This window comes from Grampus griseus (genome assembly GCF_964374135.1).
Source record: "Grampus griseus genome assembly, chromosome: 8".
NCBI classification, from domain to species: domain Eukaryota; kingdom Metazoa; phylum Chordata; class Mammalia; order Artiodactyla; family Delphinidae; genus Grampus; species Grampus griseus.
Window position 1 is genome coordinate 102,511,486 of NC_139002.1, and position 20,398 is coordinate 102,531,883.

The following is a 20,398-nucleotide window of genomic DNA, read 5'->3' on the forward strand; positions in this document are numbered from 1 at the left end:
CCTGGCCTAGCAAGGTGGCCACTAGGTGGTGCTGTCGCTCAGTGAACAACTGAAAGGGGTCATGGAGGCTCCTGACCCAGAGTGGCTCCAGCTCCGGAGGGTCAGATGAACTTCCAGGTGATTCCCGTGCTGTCAGTTCTCCACACTCAAATCGCAAAGCCAGAAACCAGTTAGATCCAGAGAACAGTGGGTCCCACTCAAGAATTGAAAACAATTTCTATTGCAAGAGACACTTCAGACCTCCTTTCTGGAAAGGTCAAATCTGTCAGCTGCTCTGTGTTAGTTGTATGTTAGTTTTAGTTCTTAACTCACTGCTCTCAACTGACTTCAAAGTATGTTTTAATTACACTTTTCCACAGTTGAAACAAACTTTCTAAAAACCCTCTACTTGGACTGGGGTGGCTTCTGGGGCTGGACTAAAACTTCATTTATTCCAGTAGTGCAGCTTTTGGGCTAGGAAGCTGCTGAGGCCACCAGCTGGCTGCACTTCCTGCTGCCTTGACTGCATAAGCTGGCCTTCCCCTGGGAATCCCCAGCAGGCCTCTCCCATCTGGGTGGCACAGTCCTCCACAGGGATTCTGCTGCACCTTTGGTGCTACTGTCTCTTCAGGCTCTGTTCCCTCCATCCCCAAATTGATTGTCTAGAAAGGCTGAATTTCTGCTGGGAGCCAGTGACTATAAGACCTTGCTTTCCCAAAGCTTACATCCTGTTGCAGGTGATAGGAAGCCGCTGGGCCACCAGGGGCCCTCTGAGTCACATTTGCGTAGGGACATGACAGGAGTGAGTCTTGTGGGTACTGGCCCCAGAGGGGAGCGATGCAGGTGGAGGGACAGTAGAGGTGGCAAGTCTGAAGTCTTGAAACCTGAAGGCGTGGGAGAGGCAGGTAGTGAAACATCAGGGGCCAATTTCTGTTCAGCTGTTCCCCTGGGCAGTTCTAAGGTTGACAAGTTTGGAAAAGAGGCCCTTAACTGGGGACAGGAAAGACATAAAGTCGTTTCCCTCAGGGCCTTTAAGGATCTACTTTGTGGTGATAAAGGACATTCGGGGCTTGAGCTGACTTGACCTGCCAGGTCCCTAAATAACCTAGATCCCACCCTTTGAACTCCACTGCTCTCCAGACTCTGCAGCTGAGTGATGCTTACAGCCCAAGGACCCCCACCTCACGACAGGTTGGAGATGAGAGATGGCTCCGACAAGGGAACACAAATAGGTGGCTTCTCTAGTTTGAATCGAGCTTCCCTCCAAATGACGGGACCCTTTGTGTGGTCTTGGGTCCACAAGCCCCACTTGCTTCCTGTGCTCACTGGGAGCAAAGGCAGGGCCCCACTGGAACCCCTGCCGCGCCACCACCAGGGTGCTGGCTGTTGCTTCCTGCCCCCAGTGCCAGCACGCCCTGGGGAGGGGCCAGGCCCGCCCTGCTCTGATAAGGCGCGAGGGCTGGCCTCTGAAGGAAGCTCCACGGAGAGAGAGGAGAAGGAAGCACACAGTGGTCTGCAGGTGTGCGGGCTGCAGCCAGGAGCGGCTGACGCTCCGACCCCCACCTCCAGCCCCAGCCCCTTGCGGGGAAGGTAAGCCGGCCGGTGGCTGAAGACCCAAGGACCCTTCGCTTCCTCGCCCTCAGGCAGCCCCTCTGCCCAGCATGCCTCTCTCCATGTGGCAGCCTGGACTTTCCACTGCCCTAGAGAGACTTTGGCTGGTTTGGGATGATGGAGCTGACCTTTGGGCCTGACTGGAACTATTTTCTGACCTGGGCTCACAACCGTTTCTAGGGTGGGCAGCTGCCAGTGTGGGCTTGGGCTGGGCCGTGGGCTGAGCAAGCTGACGGAGGTTGTGCTCAACTCTGGCATCGAGCTGGGTGATGTCGAGTGAGGCCCTTCTTATTCTTACCGGGCCTCGTCTTCCCGTCTGCAAGAAGGGAGAGGGCTGGGCAACACAGACTCTGAAGGTCCCTTCAGCCCAATCATCTGTGACGGAGAGAGGGTCTGAGGCTCGCCTGCAACAACTCAGCTCCCAGCGTCTTGCTGCTGCCGTGGCATTCTGCCTTACGGGCTTGCTCTCTGGGCCCCCGCCTGTCCCGGGCATCACAGGCAGCCTACCAGGGCCCAGCTGCCCACCCTGCCTCCTTCCCACCCTCTCCCCAGAGTTGCCGCAGCCATGGCGGGGATGAAGACAGCCACCGGGGACTACATCGACTCGTCCTGGGAGCTGCGGGTGTTTGTAGGAGAGGAGGACCCCGAGGCCGAGTCGGTCACCCTCCGGGTCACAGGGGAGTCACACATCGGTGGGGTGCTCCTGAAGATCGTGGAGGAGATCAGTGAGTGCCCACCACCCCTGTTGCCCACAGGGTCCCCTGGCACTTCCGGGCCAGCCCTGCTGCGTGGCCCTCGATAATGGAGTCACAGTGACTCAGGCACCAGCTTAATCATTTGGTTCCAAAAAAGACATTTCCCCAACTTCACTTCCCCTCCCTCCCACTGTCCTTCCTCCCTTCCTCCCGCTCCAACGGGTTCCACTAAGACCCCGAGGAGCAGACCTGGCCACGGTCCTCCGTTCACCCACTTCTGGGGCAGGAGAGGCCTTGCCTGGGCTGAGGCAGAGATCCCATTCTGGGGGTCGAGAGGAGCCCAGAGGGGGCTCCTGCTGACGTGGGGAGGGGCTCCCACACCCTCTCACTGGGCGGAAGGAAGCCCTCAGCAGGCTGGTGACAGGCCCAGCCTGGGTGAGAAGGCCCTGCCCCCACAGGAAGTTACAGCACAGCTGCCTCTGGTATCAGCCCTGGAGGGGAGCAGGGCCACTGACGCGGGGGCTTCTCATCGCCTTTCCCTGCTGGGGGTGCGGGCTGCCCCTTCCTGGGAGGGCGGCGGGCCCACTCTGATAGCCCGAGCCGGAAGGCAGGCCCGCGATAGTGCCAGCCTGGGTCCTGGGTCCCCCGGGGGTGGGGGTGAGTGGGCGGCCGGGAGGGAGGTCAGTGGCTTGTGGACAGCACGGGGCCGCAGGGCAGCCCGGCCACAGGGCTGAGGCGGTGAGGGAAGCCTCGAGAAGGCAGGGCCCAAGGAGGTTGTGAAAGCAGAAGTGGAGAGTAGAGGGTCCCTCAGGAGACCGGGTGTCAGACAGAGACTCAGGCAGGCTTGGCCGAACAGGGCGGAGAGGGTGACGACCGGGTGCTCCGGGAGAAGAGCCGGTTGGCCCCGGGACTTGGCCCACAGCAAAGCGCGAGGCCTGAACAAGGGGCCAGCCGGACCCACTCCTCCACCCGCTGCGGGGACCCCCGGGGTCAAGTCCCTCCAGCTCCTGTCCCCAGCCCCGAGCATACTGTTGTGCCCACCCCCCAGCTCCCACTCACTCCTTAGCACATCCGAGGTCGACTGATGGCCATGCTGGCTGGGCCAGCCCCTGATCTGGAGCGCAGCCGGGCAGGTGGGACCCACCCTTTAGCTGCCGACACAGGGCTGAGTGTTGGCTGCCGCACGGGGGAAGCCAGCACAGGGGCTGCGCCTAGCCCGGGACAGTATGAATCCTGAGAGGGGGCCGCAGCAGCGAGGAACAAGGCGACACGCTGGGGCGTGGGAGCGTGCGGTGCTGAATTGGAGCCTCTAGGCTGGGGAGGACTCCTGGAGTATGACAAGAAACGAGGCTGGCGTGAATGCCATAAGGCGTTTTGGACTCCATCCCGGAGGTGGAGGGCAGCTGTGCCGAAAGGTTTCCAGTGGGAGGCTGTCAGGCTAAGGCAGGCCCCTTGGGTCGGGTGACGATGGACAGGAGGTGAGTTTGGGGGAGGGCTGGCGTTGGTAAAATGTGGTGGCTAAAGTGAAAGGGAGGAAGCTCGGGCCTGGCAGGAGAGCCGTTGTCACCCAGCCCCCAGGGAGCTGCTGAGGGGAGGGGGCACCTCTGTCCAGTGTCAGGCAGAGCGCGGTGAAGTGGGGCACCTTGAGGGCTGGGACTAGGGGTCACCACATTTATAGTCCCAGAGTCGGGCACACGGGCTGGTGAAAAAAGGTTTCTGGAATGATTGAAGCCAGTGGACGTGCCCCTTAGCCAGTGGCTTGTGGGTTTCTGGCCTGGGGCTCACAGCAGGAAGATGAAGCCCTAGACTAGGTGAGACCCCGGGAAGAGGCCGTGGCTAAGGAGGGAGAAGAGGGTCCTCGGACTGAACCAACGGGCAAGCACGGGGGCAGGCCAGGAGAGGGGGCCAACGGGACAGAACAAGAGCAAAGGGTCAGGAGGAGACGGGGAGTGGGTGCCACAAAACCAAGAACAGAGGGAAGGCACAGAGGGCGACAGGGCAGGAGGAAGAGGGAGGGGGGTGGCGCAGAGGACGGGACCACTCCCCAGGAAGGGCTTTGACGCTAGTGGGCTCTGCTCTTCCACTGTGCTCACCCGGCACCAGTTCAGGCTCCTGAAGGGAAGACGGAGAGGAGAGCACGTGTCCTCCTTCACCAGCCGCATGACCTCGAAGTGCTCGCATTTCTATCCGAAGGCCCATGCGCCGTGTTGATGCGGCCGCACGCCTGTGTCACAGGCACCATGCACTCACCACGTGGCGGCAGGCACTGCGCAGTGTCCATTGCTGCTCGCATCTCAGGAACCAGAAAACTGAGGCCCAGAGAGGTTCAGGTCTTGGCCAAGGTCACAGAGCTAGTAACCACTAGATATTCATGGAGTGCCTGCTGCTGCGTGCCCGGCACAGCCCCAGGCCCTGCAGTTGCCTCTGGCTCCCAGGAATGCCAGAGAGAAGCCATGAAGCCAGGAACTGTGGGAGGATACAGGAGGTGCTGTACGGGAGAACCCAATGCACTGGAGTGTGTGAGATGGGAGCACGAAGATTCTGGGTTGGGGGCTCCCCTGGGAAGTGACTCCCCTCAGTAGCAACTGAGCCCAGGGAACAAGCAGGGTTAGCCAGCAAAGAGCCGTTCTGCCATGACCTCAGTCCTAGCCCCCAAGCCAACCCCGCCTGGCCCTGCCCCTGGCCTGGGCAGCGGAGGGGCGGTCACCACCTCTGAATTCCAGCCTTGTGCTCAGCACTGGGGGCAGGGCCCTCCAAGGCTGACGTGGCCCCCCTTGCCTGTGGCCTCACAGAGCGGAAGCAGGACTGGTCAGACCATGCCATTTGGTGGGAACAGAAAAGACAATGGCTGCTGCAGACCCACTGGACCCTGGACAAATACGGGATCCTGGCGGACGCCCGCCTCTTCTTTGGGCCCCAGCACCGGCCTGTCATCCTGCGACTGCCCAATCGCCGTGCCCTGCGCCTCCGAGCCAGCTTCTCCCAGCCCCTCTTCCGGGCTGTGGCTGCCATCTGCCGGCTCCTCAGTGAGTCCCCGGCTGGTCCCCACTTTGCCCCCTGCGAGGGTCCTGCCAGGGGGCACGTTCCCTCCCTTTCCAGGCCCAGCTGTTGTCACCTCGACCTTGCTGAGCTGTTCCCCATCCGGCTCGTGGGGCTGTGTGCTGCCCCGAACTGCCCATGGGTGGGGCGGGAGGTCACAGGACAGAACCCCAGCCCCCGCTGAGACCTCTGCTCCTCTCAGGTATCCGGCACCCTGAGGAGATGTCTCTGCTCCGGGCTCCTGAGAAGAAGGAGAAGAAGAAGAAGGAAAAGGAGCCGGAGGAGGAGGTGTATGACTTGACCAAGGTCGTCCTGGCCGGGGGTGAGTGCAGGCGGGGCAGCCCAGGGGCAGCCACAAGGGCAGGCCCCGGAGGCCTGGGGTCGGGGCCGGGCCTGGTTGACCGTGACCCGCACTCCAGGCGTGGCACCTGTGTCGTTCCGGGGGATGCCAGCCCACTTCTCAGACAGTGCCCAGACCGAGGCCTGCTACCACATGCTGAGCCGGCCACTGGCACCGCCAGACCCCCTGCTGCTCCAGCGCCTGCCTCGGCCCAGCTCCCTCTTGGACAAGACCCAGCTCCACAGCAGGTGCCTCGCCTGCCGGGTCTTCACCTGCCCTTGTGCCTGAGCCCCTGCTCCCAGAGCCCACACCCTCCCCTGTGTCCTGCTCGTCCCAAACCCACGCCTGTCCCCAGGCCTTTCCTGCACGTGTGTGCTCGCCCCAGCCCCTGCCCAGCCCCCCAGCCCGCCCCACTGCCCCCGGCTCAGCCCTGACCCAGCCTCTGCCTGCGCTGCGGCCCAGGTGGCTGGACTCGTCGCGGTGCCTCATGCAGCAGGGTATCAAGGCGGGGGACATGCTCTGGCTGCGCTTCAAGTACTACAGCTTCTTCGACCTGGATCCCAAGGTGGGCTGCGTCAGGGAGAAGGGGTGTCTGGATCAGTGGGACACGGGGACCTTGCTTCGGGGGTCTGGGCTCTAGGAACGTTAGACACGTGTAGGGGTCCGTCCATCTGTCCATTTGTCCATCCACACCCGTTTATTAACTCCATCGACATGGTGCTGGGCCCCGGTTGATGGCAAGACCTGTTTCTCAAGGACCATCAGGGAGATAATGACCACAGCTCAGTGTAGACGGTTGTAGGTGCCCCTGGGAAGGCTGCTCAGGTGGGAGGCACCCACACCTGCACTCAGGGAAGGCTTCCTGGAGGCGGTGGCACTGGGACCTGCAGGGACTAGGGGCAGGTGAAAGACGAGGTTTTGCGGGCGGGCACCTGTGTGCCTCTCTCCCTCCCTGCCTGCCGTCCCCACCGGCAACCAACAGGCTCCATGAATCCATCTGGAAAACCTCCAGGTGCTCCCTCTACCTGTGGCCCCACTTCTCTGAACCGCCTTCACTGCAAAACTGCTAAGCGCCATTGTCTCTAGAACCCTGGGGTCCAGCGTCTTTGCTCCCCGCAAGCCTTTCCTGTGGGTGCCCCTCGACTCCCTCTCTCTCCTCAGCCAACTCTATCCCAGAGTCTTCTATCCTGGAGTCCCTGTCCTGCTGAGGCGACCATGCCTTCCATGCTATCTGTCCCCTGCTCACTTCCCGTCCACTTCTTTTTTTTTTGGCTACACCACGCGGCATACAAGATCAAACCTGCACCCGCTGCAATGGAAGTCTTAACCACTGGATGGCCAGGGAGGTTCGCCATCCGCTTCTTACTTGGCCACTTGGGATCCCCACGCGCACAAGGGTCTGCAGCTGCCCTGCCCAGGTTCCTCAGCCCTTCCTCCTGTCTCCACAGCCTCTGGGAGTTGCAGGCTCCAGGGCTCCATTCCCCAGCCTCCTTCTCTCTACCCTTTCTCCCAGGAAGCTCCAGCCTCCTGGATTTAAGGGTCATGTCTGTGCTCTTTATAGATTTACCACCTCCAGCCCAGACCTCTCTCCCCTGAGCTCTAGACTCTCACGTCCAAATGGCTGTCTCTGCTCTGGCACCTAACAGGCATCTCAGCTTCTGCCTGAAACAGAACTCTTTTTTTTTTTGAAAGTAGCCTTCCACTAGGATAAGCCTACTTGTTTTGGACATAGTAACCTTTTAAAATTATTTATTTATTCATTTGTTTATTTATTTGCTGCATTGGGTCTTCGCTTTTGCCCGCAGGCTTTTCTCTAGTTGGGGCGAGCAGGGCTACTCTTCGTTGCGGTGTTCAGGCTTCTCATTGTGGTGGCTTCTCAAAGCACAGGTTCTAGGCGCACAGGCTTCAGTAGTTGCGGTGCATGGGCTCAGTAGTTGTGGCACGTGGGCTCAGTAGCTGTGGCACGCGGGCTCAGTAGTTGTGGCGCACGGACTTAGTTGCTCGGCCGCATGTGGGATCTTCCTGCACCGGGGATCGAAGCCGTGTCCCCTGCATTGGCAGGTGGATTCTTAACCACTGCGCCACCAGGGAAGTCCTGAAACAGAACTCTTGATTCCAAGTCTGCCCAGCACATCCTCCCACCATGGACTCATGGCAAAATTCCCACACTTACACTATTCTGGGTCTTTCCCTTTCCCTCTCATCTCATCCCTCCTTGTGTCCTGTTGATCCTTCCTTGAACTAAACATCCCAAACCACCCGTTCCTCTCCATCCCTTCATCTGTGCAGCGTCAGGCTCTCTCGTGTGAGTTGCTGCAGCCCCTCCTAATGGGCCTCTCTCCTCCTTTGGCCTCCCCAACCTCCACGCAGTATCTGGAATGAACGTTTACAGGTGCATTAGGTCCTGTCAATCCTGCTTAAAAGGCTCCTGTGGGTGCCTGTGGCCCAGGACCGTGCTGATCTGGCCCTGGCGCTGCCCACTCCCTCCCACCCGCCCAGCCCCCCTTTCCTCTCCGTCCACTTCCCCGTGCTCCTTCCTATCCTCCAGGCTGTTGTGCCCTTTTCCCTCCTTCCCTGCCTTCTTTTGTTTGTTGGTTTTTATTGAAGTATAGTTGATGAACAATATGATCTAAGTTACAGGTATACCATGTAGTGATTCACAATTTTTAAAGGTTATACTCCATTTATAGTTGTCATAGATTATTGGCTATGCTCCCTGTGTATTCCCTGCCTTCTTTTTATTTTTTAAATTTTTTAATTAATTTTTTTTTTTTTGGCTGTGCTGCGTGGCTTGCAGGATTCCCCACCGGGGATCGAACCTGGGTCCCTGGCAGTGAAAACACCGAGTCCTAAACCACTGGACCTCCAGGGAATTCCCATGCCTGCCTTCTTTTGGATTGAGTAGTTTTCATGATTCCATTTATCTCCTTTATAAGAGTGTATTATCTATGCTACTTTTTTTTTTCTCTTTTTAGCAGTTGCTTTAGGGGTTATAATTACCATCCAGTGAAACATCACTTCACTGCAGTGTAAGAACCTTACAGTGGGATCCCCTCTTCCCCTCCCAGCCTCTGCGCTCTTGTTATCACACACTCCCCTTCTACATACGTCAAAGCCCACGATACATCGTCATCCTTGTTGCTGTTATTCTTATTTATTTATTTATTTTGCCGCGCCGCCCAGCTTGCAAGATCTTAGTTCCCTGACCAGGGATCGAACCCGTGCCCTTGGCAGTGAAAGCACGGAGTCCTAATCACTGGACTGCCAGGGAATTCCCTATTGCTGTTATTATTATGATGATGGCTGTATTGAGAAATAATTCATTACCATATAATTTGCCCGTCTAAAGTGTAACAACTCAATGGTTTTTAGTATATTCACAGAGTTCTGCAACTATCACCACAATCAGCTTTAGAACATTTTCATCATCCCCAAAAGAAATCTCACGCCCATTAACAGTCACTCCTCACTTACCCCCCACCCCTCCTAGCCCCAGGCATCTACCAATCTCTTTCCTGACTCTACAGATTTGCCTGTTCTGGACATTTCATATATATGAAATCGTGCAACGTGTGGCCTTTTGTGGCTGGCTTCTTTCACTGAGCGTAATGTTTTCAAGGTTCATCCACGTTGTAGCCTGTCTCAGTGTTTCATTCCTTTTTATTGTAAAATTATATTTCATTGTACATATATGCCACACTTTATTTATCCATTCATCAGTTAATAGACATTGTTTTACCCCCACTGGTTGGTTGTTATGAACAATCCTGCCATGAATATTCATGTACAAGTTTTTGAGTGGACATATATTTTCATTTCTCTTGGGTATATATCAATACCTAGGAGTAGAATTGTTGAGTCATCATCATGATTATTTTTACTTTAACCAGTCCATTATTTTTTTTAACGTCTTTATTAGAGTATAATTGCTTTACAATGGTGTGTTAGTTTCTGCTTTATAACAAAGTGAATCAGTTATGCATACAAATATGTCCCCATATCTCTTCCCTCTTGCGTCTCCCTCCCACCCTCCCTATCCCACCCCTCTAGGTGGTCGCAAAGCACGGAGCTGATCTCCCTGTGCTATGCGGCTGCTTCCCACTAGCTATCTATTTTACGTTTGGTAGTGTATATATGTCCATGCCACTCTCTCACTTTGTCCCAGCTTACCCTTCCCCCTCCCCGTATCCTCAAGTCCATTCTCTAGTAGGTCTGCATCTTTATTGCCGTCTTGCCCCTAGGTTCTTCATGACTTTTTTTTTTTTTTTAGATTCCATATAAAAATACGGAACACTTCACGAATTTGCGTGTCATCCTTGCGCAGGGGCCATGCTAATCTTCTCTGTATCGTTCCAATTTTAGTATATGTGCTGCCAAAGCGAGTATGGTCCATTATTTTTTTATTACACTTTTAGTTTTGAGATAACTGTACATTCACAGACAGTTGTAAGAACTAATACATGACATCCCAGATACCTGGAGACTTGTTACCCAGTTTCCCCCAACGAGTATCACAACCAGGACCTTGACATGATACAGTCAAGACACAGAAAAGTTCCATCAGCCAATCGTCCTGCAAATGCATTTTTAAAATATGGAAAGCAGTCTTTTCTCTCTGCCTACACACTCACCATTCCCTGCCGGGTCTTCACCTTCCTGTGTATAGATCTGGATTTCCAGCTGGTACCATCTTCTGTCTGCCTGAAGGACTTCCTTTAACATTTCTTGTCAAGCTGGTCTACTGGTGATGAATTCTTTCAGCTTTTGTATGTCTGTATAAGTCATTCTTTTGCCTTTGTTTTTTTTTTTTTTTTTTTTGTGGTACACGGGCCTCTCACTGTTGTGGCCTCTCCCGTTGCGGGGCACAGGGCCCAGCTGCTCTGCAGCATGTGGGATCCTCCCGGACCTGGGCACGAACCCGTGTCCCCTGCATCGGCAGATGGACTCCCAACCACTGCGCCACCAGGGAAGCCCTTGCCTTTGATTTTGAGAGATATTACTTGTTGTAGAATTCTTGGCTGACATTATTTTTTTCCTTAAAAATTCTGCCTCACAGTCTTGTGGCTTGTCTCTCTTTGTTTATCTGTATGAAACACACGTTTTTTTCTGACTGCTTTTATGATTTTCTCTTTATCACTGGTTTTAAACAATCTGATGATCACGTGCCTTGGTTCGCTTCAGGTTTCTCATGCTTGGGGTCCATTGAGACTCCTCAATCTGAGTTTATAGTTTTCATCAACTTTGGAAAAATTTTGGCCTTTATTTTTTCAGGTATATTTTCTGCTCCCCCCTCTTTTATGGGATTCTGGTCACATGACTATTAGACTGCTTAAAATCATCCCACAGCTCACTGATGCTCTGTTCAGTGTTTTTTTCCCCAGTCTTATTTTTCCGTGTTTCATTTTGGATAGTTCTACCGCTCTATCCTCAAGTTTACTAATCTTTTCTTCTCCCGTGTCTAATATGTCATTAATACCCTGCCTAGAAGTTCAATTTTGACCTTTTTTAATATTTTCCATCTCTCCTTAACATGCTCATGCTTTTCTCTACCTTCTTGAACATACAGGATATATTTAAAATAATTTTTTTTAGTGTTTTTGTCTACTAATTCTATTATCTGTGTCATTTCTGGATTTACTTTTATTGACTATTTATCTCCTAATTATGAATTGTATTTTTCTGCTTGTTCTCATGCCTGGAAATTTTTTTTGTTTTTTGGAAAATTTTTATTTGATGCCAGACACTACAAATCTTATGTTCTTGGGTCCTGGATTTTTTTTTTTTTTTTTTTTTGGTAGTGCTTTAAATATCTTTAAACCTTGTTTTGAAGTTAAGACACTTGGAAACAGTTTGCTCCTTCTAAGGTTTGCTTTGAACATGAACTAATCATTATAATTTATAATAATTAAATAATAATTAATTAGATCAGAAAAAAGCATCTTTTAATCTAGGGCTAATTTACCCCATTACTGTGGCAAGAGCCTTCTGAGTTTTTTTTTTTTTTTTTTTTTTTTTTGCCACCCGGCTTGTGTGATCTTAGTTCCCTGACCAGGGATTGAACCTCGGCCCTTGGCAGTGGTCACCACTGGACCACCAGGGAATTCACGTGTTCTGAGTATTCTGATGTTATATATATGGTGAGGCTTCTCTAATCTGTGTTGGGAATATGAACTATTCCCACCCTCATGTGAGCTCTGGGAAGTGTTCCACCTGCTCCTTTTACTGTTTCTTTCTAGCCTTGAGTTATTTCCTTATACACGTGTGCTGATCGGTACCCAGCTAATGACTAAAGAGGAGCCCTCTGCTGATTTCCATCCAGAGTTTTCTATCTGTGCAGCTCTCTCCTCTGTAACACTCTGTCCTGTGAATTCTAGCTGCCTTGGACTCAACTGCACCTGCTCTCCTCAGAGAATATGCTGGGCTCCGTTTGGGGTCCTCCTCTTGGCTACAGCAGGCATGCTTGCTCCAGGCAGCAAGCGTGGGGCAACCTCACCATTCACTTGTTTTCCTTCTCTCAGGGATCCCTGTTCTGTGTGGTCTGTTGTCCAGTATCTAAAACCCGTTTGGTCTTTGTCGTTTTCTTTGTTTTAATTAAATTTTAGGGAATTCCCTGGAGGTCCAGTGGTTAGGGCTCTGTGCTCTCACTGCTGAGGGCCCAGGATCAATCTCTGGTTAGAGAAATAAGATCCCACAAACTGTGCGGCCAAAAGAAAAAAAAAAAAAGCTTAAATTTTATTTTTAATCAAAGTAACATATGGTGGCTTAAAGAGTTGAATAGTCCTAATAGTAATAACAACAATTTAAAAGAAAACAACAAAAAACAGCTCCTTACCCCACCTCTCTTTATCCCAGATTTCTGATCCCTACAGACTATAGGTTTTGACTCTGTAGCTTTTTATTCTAGTGTTTACATCTATATGACAAGCTTATGTATGTCTATTCCCTTGACTTTTTCATTTCACGCATAATCTATTCACTTTGTGTGAAAGGTGAAGATTTATCTGTCTTATGTCCTCCTTCCTTCTCCCACAACACACGCATCTCTTTGCATCTTTGCAGTTGACCTGTGTTGTAGCTTTTGGTTAAAACAACATGAGTGTGGCTGTAAATAGTAACACATATAAATAACGTTCTTAGCTAAGCCACAGAGTAACTATACTTCCTTTCTTGGTTTATTTCTTTTCTATTAATTGTCTGTCTGTGTACAGTTAGAAGAGAGACCCCAAAAGGCTATCTGCACACTCTCTGTGAGTCTGTGGCTTGCCATGGGGCATCTTCAGAGTGATGAGGTGGGATGTTCTATAACCAACATTGCAACCTAAGGACGATGCCCCTTTCAAAATGATCGATCACCTTAGGATATCAGTCAGTGTTATTTCCTGGTCAGAACCGTGGAATGGTAGCAGTCTAGACCCACTGCTTAACTGTTGTCCTTGAACTTCCCTTCACTATTTCCTGGGAATTCCTATATTGGATTTCTTGATTCCTGGATCTCTTGTGTTCCTTTTTCTTGACTGACTCCCTCATCTTGATGGAGCATATATTTCAATAGCTTCCCCTAAAATGGTAAAATAGTAATAGCTTCCCCTAAGTGGTTTGAAATCCTGTGTGTTTGAGAAGGTCTCTGTTCTACCCTCACTTGCATGATAGTTTGGCTAGGTACAGAATTCTAGGTTTGAAACATTTTCCTGCCAAATTTTGAAGCCACCTTCCCATTGTCCTCTAGTTTCCAGTGTTGCTGTTGGGGAGTCCAATGCATTTTTTATTTTCAATCCTTCCACGTGTGACCCTTTTAATTTTTCTTGAAAGGGGAGGGGAGGCCCCAGAAGCTTTAAGAACCTTCTTGGGAGTTGCCTGGTGGTCTAGTGGTTAGGATTCAGCACTTTCACTGCCCTGGCCTGGGTTCAATCCCTGGTAGGGGAACTGAGATCCTGCAAGGATTGTTTTTATTTTGGCTGCATTGGGTCTTCGTTGCTGCGTGCAGGCTTTCTCTAGTTGCAGCGAGCGGGGTCTACTCTTCGTTGCGGTGCACTTGCGCTAGGTGCCCGGGCTTCAGTAGTTGTGGCACACAGCCTCAGTAATTGTGGCCTGCGGGCTCTAGAGCATGCAGGCTTCAGTAGTTGTGGCATTTGGGCTCAGTAGTTGTGGCTCACGGGCTCTAGAGTGCAGGCTCAGTAGTTGTGGCACACGGGCTTAGTTGCTCCACGGCATGTGAGATCTTCCCGGACCAGGGCTCGAACCCGTGTACCCTGCATTGGCAGGTGGATTCTTTTTTTTTTTTTTTTTTTTTTTTTCGGTACTCGGGCCTCTCACTGTTGTGGCCTCTCCCGTTGCGGGGCAACAGGCTCCGGACGCGCAGGCTCAGCGGCCATGGCTCACGGGCCCAGCTGCTCCGCGGCATGTGGGATCTTCCCGGACCGGGGCACGAACCCGTATCCCCTGCATCGGCAGGCGGACTCTCAACCACTGCGCCACCAGGGAAGCCCAGCAGGTGGATTCTTAAACACTGCGCCACCAGGGAAGCCCTGATGTGCTTTTTATGTGGCTTTAATTTACATTTCCCCGATGACTAATCAAGTTGACAACTTTTTCGTGTGGCTATTAGCCATTTGGATATCCTCTTTTGTGAAGTTTCTTTCCAAAATTTTTGCCAGTTTTTATACTGAGTTGCTTGGCTGTTTCATATTGCTTTGTAGGAGTTCTTTATATATTCTGTACATGAGTACTTTGACAGATAAATATATTGTGAATATATTTTCCCACTCTGTGCTTTGCCTTTTCATTCTCTTGGTGGTTTATTTTGTTTTATTTTTTTTAATATTTATTGATTGATTGATTGATTGCTGTGTTGGGTCTTCGTTTCTGTGCGAGGGCTTTCTCTAGTTGCGGCAAGTGGGGGCCACTCTTCATCGCGGTGCACGGGTCTCTCACTATCGCGGCCTCTCTTGTTGGGGAGCACAGGCTCCAGACGCGCAGGCTCAGTAATTGTGGCTCACGGGCCCAGTTGCTCTGCAGCATGTGGGATCTTCCCAGACCAGGGCTTGAACCCGTGTCCCCTGCACTGGCAGGCAGGCTCTCAACCACTGCGCCACCAGGGAAGCCCCTCTTAGTGGTTTATTTTGCTAAGCAGAAGCCCCTAATTTTAATATAATGTGAGTCGTATTTTTTCTTTTATGATTAATATTTTTTGCACCCTGTTTAAGAAATCTTTTATTCTAAGATCACACAGATGTAGGCCTATTTTTCTCCAAAGACTTTATTGTTTTAACTTTGATATTTAGATCTTTTACCCAAATGGAATTGATATTTGTATGTAGTGTGAGGTAGGGATACAAAAACTTTATTAATTTTTAAATTAAAAAAAATGTACCATATGGGTATCCAATTGACCCAGGTCCATTTACTGAAAAGAGCATCCTTTCCCCAGTGATGGCAAGATCACCTTTGTCTTAAGTCAGGTGAACATACATGTGTGGGTCTCTCTCTGACTCTCTTTGATTACATTGATCAATTTGTCTCTCTTTGTGAATGCCATGCTGTCTTAATTACTATAACTTTATAATCACGTTCCTTTTATTTATATTTTATTTTTATAAAAAACTTATTTATTTATTTATTTTTGGCTGCATTGAGTCTTTTTTTTTTTTAATTTTAAAACATTTATTTATTTATTTTTGGCTGCGTTGAGTCTTTGTCACTTCGTGTGGGCTTTCTCTAGTTGTGGGGAGCGGGGTCTACTCTTCGTGTGGTGCATGGGTTTCTCATTGCGGTGGCTTCTCTTGTTGCAGAGCGCGGGCTCTAGGTGCACACTCTCAGTAGTTGTGGAGCACGGGCTTAGTTGCTCTGCAGCATGTGGGATCTTCCTGGACCAGGGCTCGAACCCGTGTCCCCTGCATTGGCAGGCAGATTTTTAACCACTGCGCCACCAGGGAAGCCCTGCATTGGGTCTTTGTTGCTGTGTGTGGGCTTTCTAAAGTTGAGGTGAGCAGGGGCTACTCTTCGTTGTGGTGTGTGGGCTTCCCATTGCGGAGGCTTCTCTTGTTGCGGAGCACAGGCTCTAGGCATGTGTGCTTCAGTAGTTGTGGCTCACGGACTCTAGAGCGTAGGCTTGGTAGTTGTGGCACACGGGCTGAGTTGCTATCTTCCAGGACCAGGGCTTGAACCTGTGTCACCTGCATTGGCAGGCGATTCTTAACCACTGCGCCACCAGGGCAGCCCCACATTCCTTTTAAAAATAGCGTCCTGTTCTTGTTTTATGAGTGCAGTATTTTGTCTCTGTAAGGATTCTGACTGGTGGTGTTTGAAGTTTTTTCTGCTCCCTACATTGTGTTTATTTCCTCCAAGCTCTTTTTTTCCCCTGACTATAGTTCATGGGTCTTTGTTGTTCATTCCAGCAGCTTTCCTAAAATGTGGGTAATCCCTGCCTGTCTTTTCATATTTAGAAGTAAGGCTCTAAGAAGCCAGTTGGAAACCCTAAGTAGATGAATGGGGCTTGGCATTTTAGGCCTCCTGGGGAAGATGGGGCAGGAATGCCACTTTCTGTGGGGGGTTTCTCTTTGGCTTCTCAGCAGTGAATGCTCTGATCTCCTGACTGGGGAATAGTAGGCTCATTGCCAATGTCTTTGGTGACAAGTGGGGAAGGGCTGGGGATGTCTCACCTTTCAACATGCCAACTATCCCTTAATTCAGCTGTTTTCAGCACAATGCGCCCCACACCCAGATGTACCAAACGCAGGGGTACCTCTGGCTCCGCATCTCGAGAGTAAATCTCTGGTTTCTACCTGGTGCCAGCCGGCTGTCACTTGGCTGCAGGGAGTGGGGAGGGAAGTGCTCTCTTTATAGACTTTCTGTGGTCCTCACTTCAGCCCACCCTCGCCTCCCAGAGGATCCCAGACCTGAGCCTGTCCGCCATGTGAACTGGATGCCTTTGTTCAGATCTTAGTATTTTTGCTGTTTGCTTTCTGATCTTTTTTTTTTTTTTAACGTCTTTATTGGAGTATAATTGCTTTACAATATTGTGTTAGTTTCTGCTGTATAACAAAGTGAATCAGCTATATGTATACATATATCCCCATATGCCCTCCCTCTTGCATCTCCCTCCCACCCTCCCTATCTCACCCTTCTACGTGGTCACAAAATTCATTAGTGCGTTTGCCATAGAACAAGAGAGGGAAAAGGGTGTGAGATCCCAGCTCTCCTTCCCTGCAACTCAGTTCCTGTCCATGTTTTTGCTTGTTCATCTTCCAAAATTTTGTCGGTCTCTCTCACCAGCCGTAGTTGTCTCCCCTCTCTCTTCTCTGTCCTTTTGGGTTTATCCTTCTTATGCCTTTGCTATCAATTTTGGCAGGTTTCAGAGGGAGCGTGGGCTTGGTCTTCTGTGGGTAACTGGGATCCCCCTTTGAGTTCCTTCTCTCTGGAATGTTCTTCCTACCACTCTTCCCTTCAGTGGCTTGTCCATCCGCAGGTCTCAGTGCAGCCGCACCCCAGTTCCATTTTCTCTCATCACCATCAAACTTGTGGGCTTCCTGCCTGAGCACACAAGTGAGATGCCCTTTGGAAGCTACTTCCTTTCTCGCTTTGATTGTACTTTTGAATCACTTCACTTATTTACCGACTGGTTTACTTGGTCCCCATTGTCCATTCAGCAGCATGCAGGGCACACAGCAGACAAATACTCAATATCTGCACAGAGAGGTTTAGAGGGAAGGGGCTGCCGCTTTCCTGGGCAGATGGGGCTGGCAGGCTGGGATTGGGGTTGCGGAGCCACCAAATGAACCTGCACAGCACACAGGGCAGGGCTGAGGCCTGAGGCTCGCAGGAGCTGGCTGCAGGGGGTGCTCAGGGCAGTTAGCACCGACCAACCCAGCCTCCCCTCCCACCGCTCCAGACAGACCCGGTGAGGCTGACGCAGCTGTACGAGCAGGCTCGGTGGGACCTGCTGCTGGAGGAGATTGACTGCACTGAGGAGGAGATGATGGTGTTTGCAGCCCTACAGGTGCCGGGCAGGCCTGGGAACCCCGGGTGGCTAGGTGCGCGCCAGGCCCAGGGCAGGGAGGGTGTTCCGGTGGGGGCCCACCTCCGGGGAAGCCCAGCTGAGGGCACTGTTGGGCTAAGGGGCTGCCCGCTCAGCCCTCCCTGGTCACGTGCTCCTCCCAGTACCACATCAACAAGCTGTCCCAGAGTGGGGAGGCGGACGAACCGCCTGGCACAGACCCGGGGCTGGATGACCTGGATGCAGCCCTGAGCAACCTGGAGGTGAAGCTGGAGGGGTCAGCGCGCACGGACGTGCTGGTGAGGAGGGGCCCCAGTCAGGGGTTGGGGTCAGGGTCAAGTGCAGGTACCAGCACCCCCCTGACTCCTCTCCTCCCCAGGACAGCCTCACCACCATCCCAGAACTCAAGGACCATCTCCGGATCTTCCGGTGAGTCTGGGCCCAGAATTGGCAGCCCTGCTGGAGGGGCCCAGGAGGGAGGGAGGGGGCCTGTCACGAACCTCCCACCTCACCCTCAGGCCCCGGAAGCTGACCCTGAAGGGGTACCGCCAGCACTGGGTAGTGTTCAAGGAGACCACGCTGTCCTACTACAAGAGCCAGGACGAGGCCCCCGGGGACCCCATTCAGCAGCTCAACCTCAAGGGTGAGTGAGGGCGGATTGGCCAGGAGAGGGACAAGGGCTGTGTGCTGGCCAGGTGAATGCTCTCACTTGTCTCCTCCTGGGGGCAGGGAAGATGCCCTCTGACCTGTGGCCACTGTGCAGGACTGGCCTTCACCCAGGGCCCTCTCAACAGGGCTCCCTCTCCCAGCCGAGCCCCCCCCCCGCTTCTTCCTCCAGGCTGTGAAGTGGTCCCTGATGTCAACGTCTCAGGCCAGAAGTTTTGCATTAAACTCCTGGTGCCCTCCCCTGAGGGCATGAGTGAGATCTACCTGCGGTGCCAGGATGTGAGTGAGGGCTGGGCAGGGGCCAGGGCTGAGCCAGGCCAAGGGCAGGGGCTGAGCTAGAGCCTCGCCAGCCCCTCACCTCCCTCCCCCCCCCTCCCCCCCCAGGAGCAGCAGTACGCCCGCTGGATGGCCGGATGCCGACTGGCCTCCAAGGGCCGCACCATGGCGGACAGCAGCTACTCCAGCGAGGTGCAGGCCATCCTGGCTTTCCTCAGCCTGCAGCGGACAGGCGGCGGGGGCTCAGGCAACCACCCCCAGGGCCCTGATGCCTCTGCCGAGGGCCTCAACCCCTACGGGCTTGTCGCCCCCCGCTTCCAGCGAAAGTTCAAGGCCAAGCAGGTGCCAGAGGGAGTAGGTGGCGGGAATGGCCAGAGGGTTTACCGGCCACCCTTGGCCCTGGATGTCCACAGAGCCTTCCTGTGGAAACGCACACGCTCACTCGCTCCTTCTCCCACCTGGGTCCCTGAGACAGCGTGCTGCTCCCCACCCTCTGTGGGGGTGTCACGGTCCAGCTGCCCATGTCCACCTCAGGGCCCGGCTCAGCTCACATGTGCTGAACGGTGAGAGGGTGCACTCAGGTGGACCCACACTGGGCACTGGCCCTGCCCCAGGTTCAGCATCCTGTCTCCCTGATGGGGACAGGCAGGGGGTCTCAGGGACCTTGGCAGCCCCTCACCAGCGTTGTCCCGCAGCTCACTCCACGGATCCTGGAAGCCCACCAGAATGTGGCCCAACTCTCGCTGTCTGAGGCCCAGCTGCGCTTCATCCAGGCCTGGCAGTCCCTGCCTGACTTCGGCATCTCCTACGTGGTGGTCAGGTATGCGCACCACCCCGGTCCATTCTGCTCAGCACCATCCCTGAAGATGGTGAAGCCATCTGAAGCCTCCCTTCCCGTCCTCTGCGGGGGCCTTACCGAGGGCAGCCTGCGTGCACCCGCTTCCATCCTGCAAACGCAAGAGAGGGATCAGGCGGGGAGAGCAGGGGATCCCGCCCCGTCCCAGCTCTGCCGTACACCATTTCCTCTCTGGGCCTTGGGCAGCTGACCTGCAGGACAGGGCTGGGTGGCTGCCGTGTCAGGAAGTGCCCCTGTGACTGCCCCTATTCCAAGCCTGCAAAGATAGGAGCAAGTGGATGACGATGCTACAAAAAAAAGCTGCTGTCGAAAAGCACGGACTGATGCTGCTAAATGCTGTCATTGTGATTATAGTAATTAACCCCCATTTTCCAGATGAGCAACTTGAGACCCAGAAAACCTAAGAGATTTACTTGCCAGCTTGCTGCTGAGCTCCGCACCTGGCTGTCTGGGAGGGCTCCGGGGCCACGAAGGGTGGGGCCCCGGCTCACACTCTCCCCTTGGGCACCAGGTTCAAGGGCAGCAGAAAAGACGAGATTCTGGGCATCGCCAACAACCGACTGATCCGCATCGACTTGGCCGTGGGCGACGTGGTCAAGACCTGGCGCTTCAGCAACATGCGCCAGTGGAATGTCAACTGGGACATCCGGCAGGTGGGCCGGGAGTGAGGGTGGGGGAGGGACACGGGCTGGGCCGGACCCAACCAGGGCAGGGCTGCTCCCTCATCCCACCCCCGACCAGCCCTCTGACTGCCCACCCCACAGGTAGCCATTGAGTTTGACGAGCACATCAACGTGGCTTTCAGCTGCGTATCTGCCAGCTGCCGCATCGTGCATGAGTACATTGGGGGCTACATCTTCCTGTCAACGCGGGAGCGGGCCCGCGGGGAGGAGCTGGACGAGGACCTCTTCCTGCAGCTCACAGGAGGCCACGAGGCCTTCTGA

At 53.3% G+C, this 20,398-nt stretch overlaps 1 protein-coding gene across 1 annotated transcript; it reads left to right on the forward strand.

The window, feature by feature from the left end:
- Positions 1 to 1,475: 1,475 nt before the first annotated feature.
- FERMT3 (FERM domain containing kindlin 3) lies at positions 1,476 to 20,398 on the forward strand (the record flags this gene model as incomplete). The annotated part of the gene is made up of 15 exons (XM_082659151.1): positions 1,476 to 1,569; positions 2,143 to 2,315; positions 5,078 to 5,311; positions 5,527 to 5,646; positions 5,744 to 5,912; positions 6,127 to 6,229; positions 17,552 to 17,659; positions 17,821 to 17,955; positions 18,036 to 18,085; positions 18,175 to 18,299; positions 18,495 to 18,601; positions 18,707 to 18,940; positions 19,294 to 19,418; positions 19,966 to 20,107; positions 20,219 to 20,398. The coding sequence occupies exons 2-15, from the start codon at positions 2,156 to 2,158 to the stop codon at positions 20,396 to 20,398; spliced, it is 1,992 nt and encodes a 663-aa protein (XP_082515277.1). The 5' UTR covers positions 1,476 to 1,569; positions 2,143 to 2,155.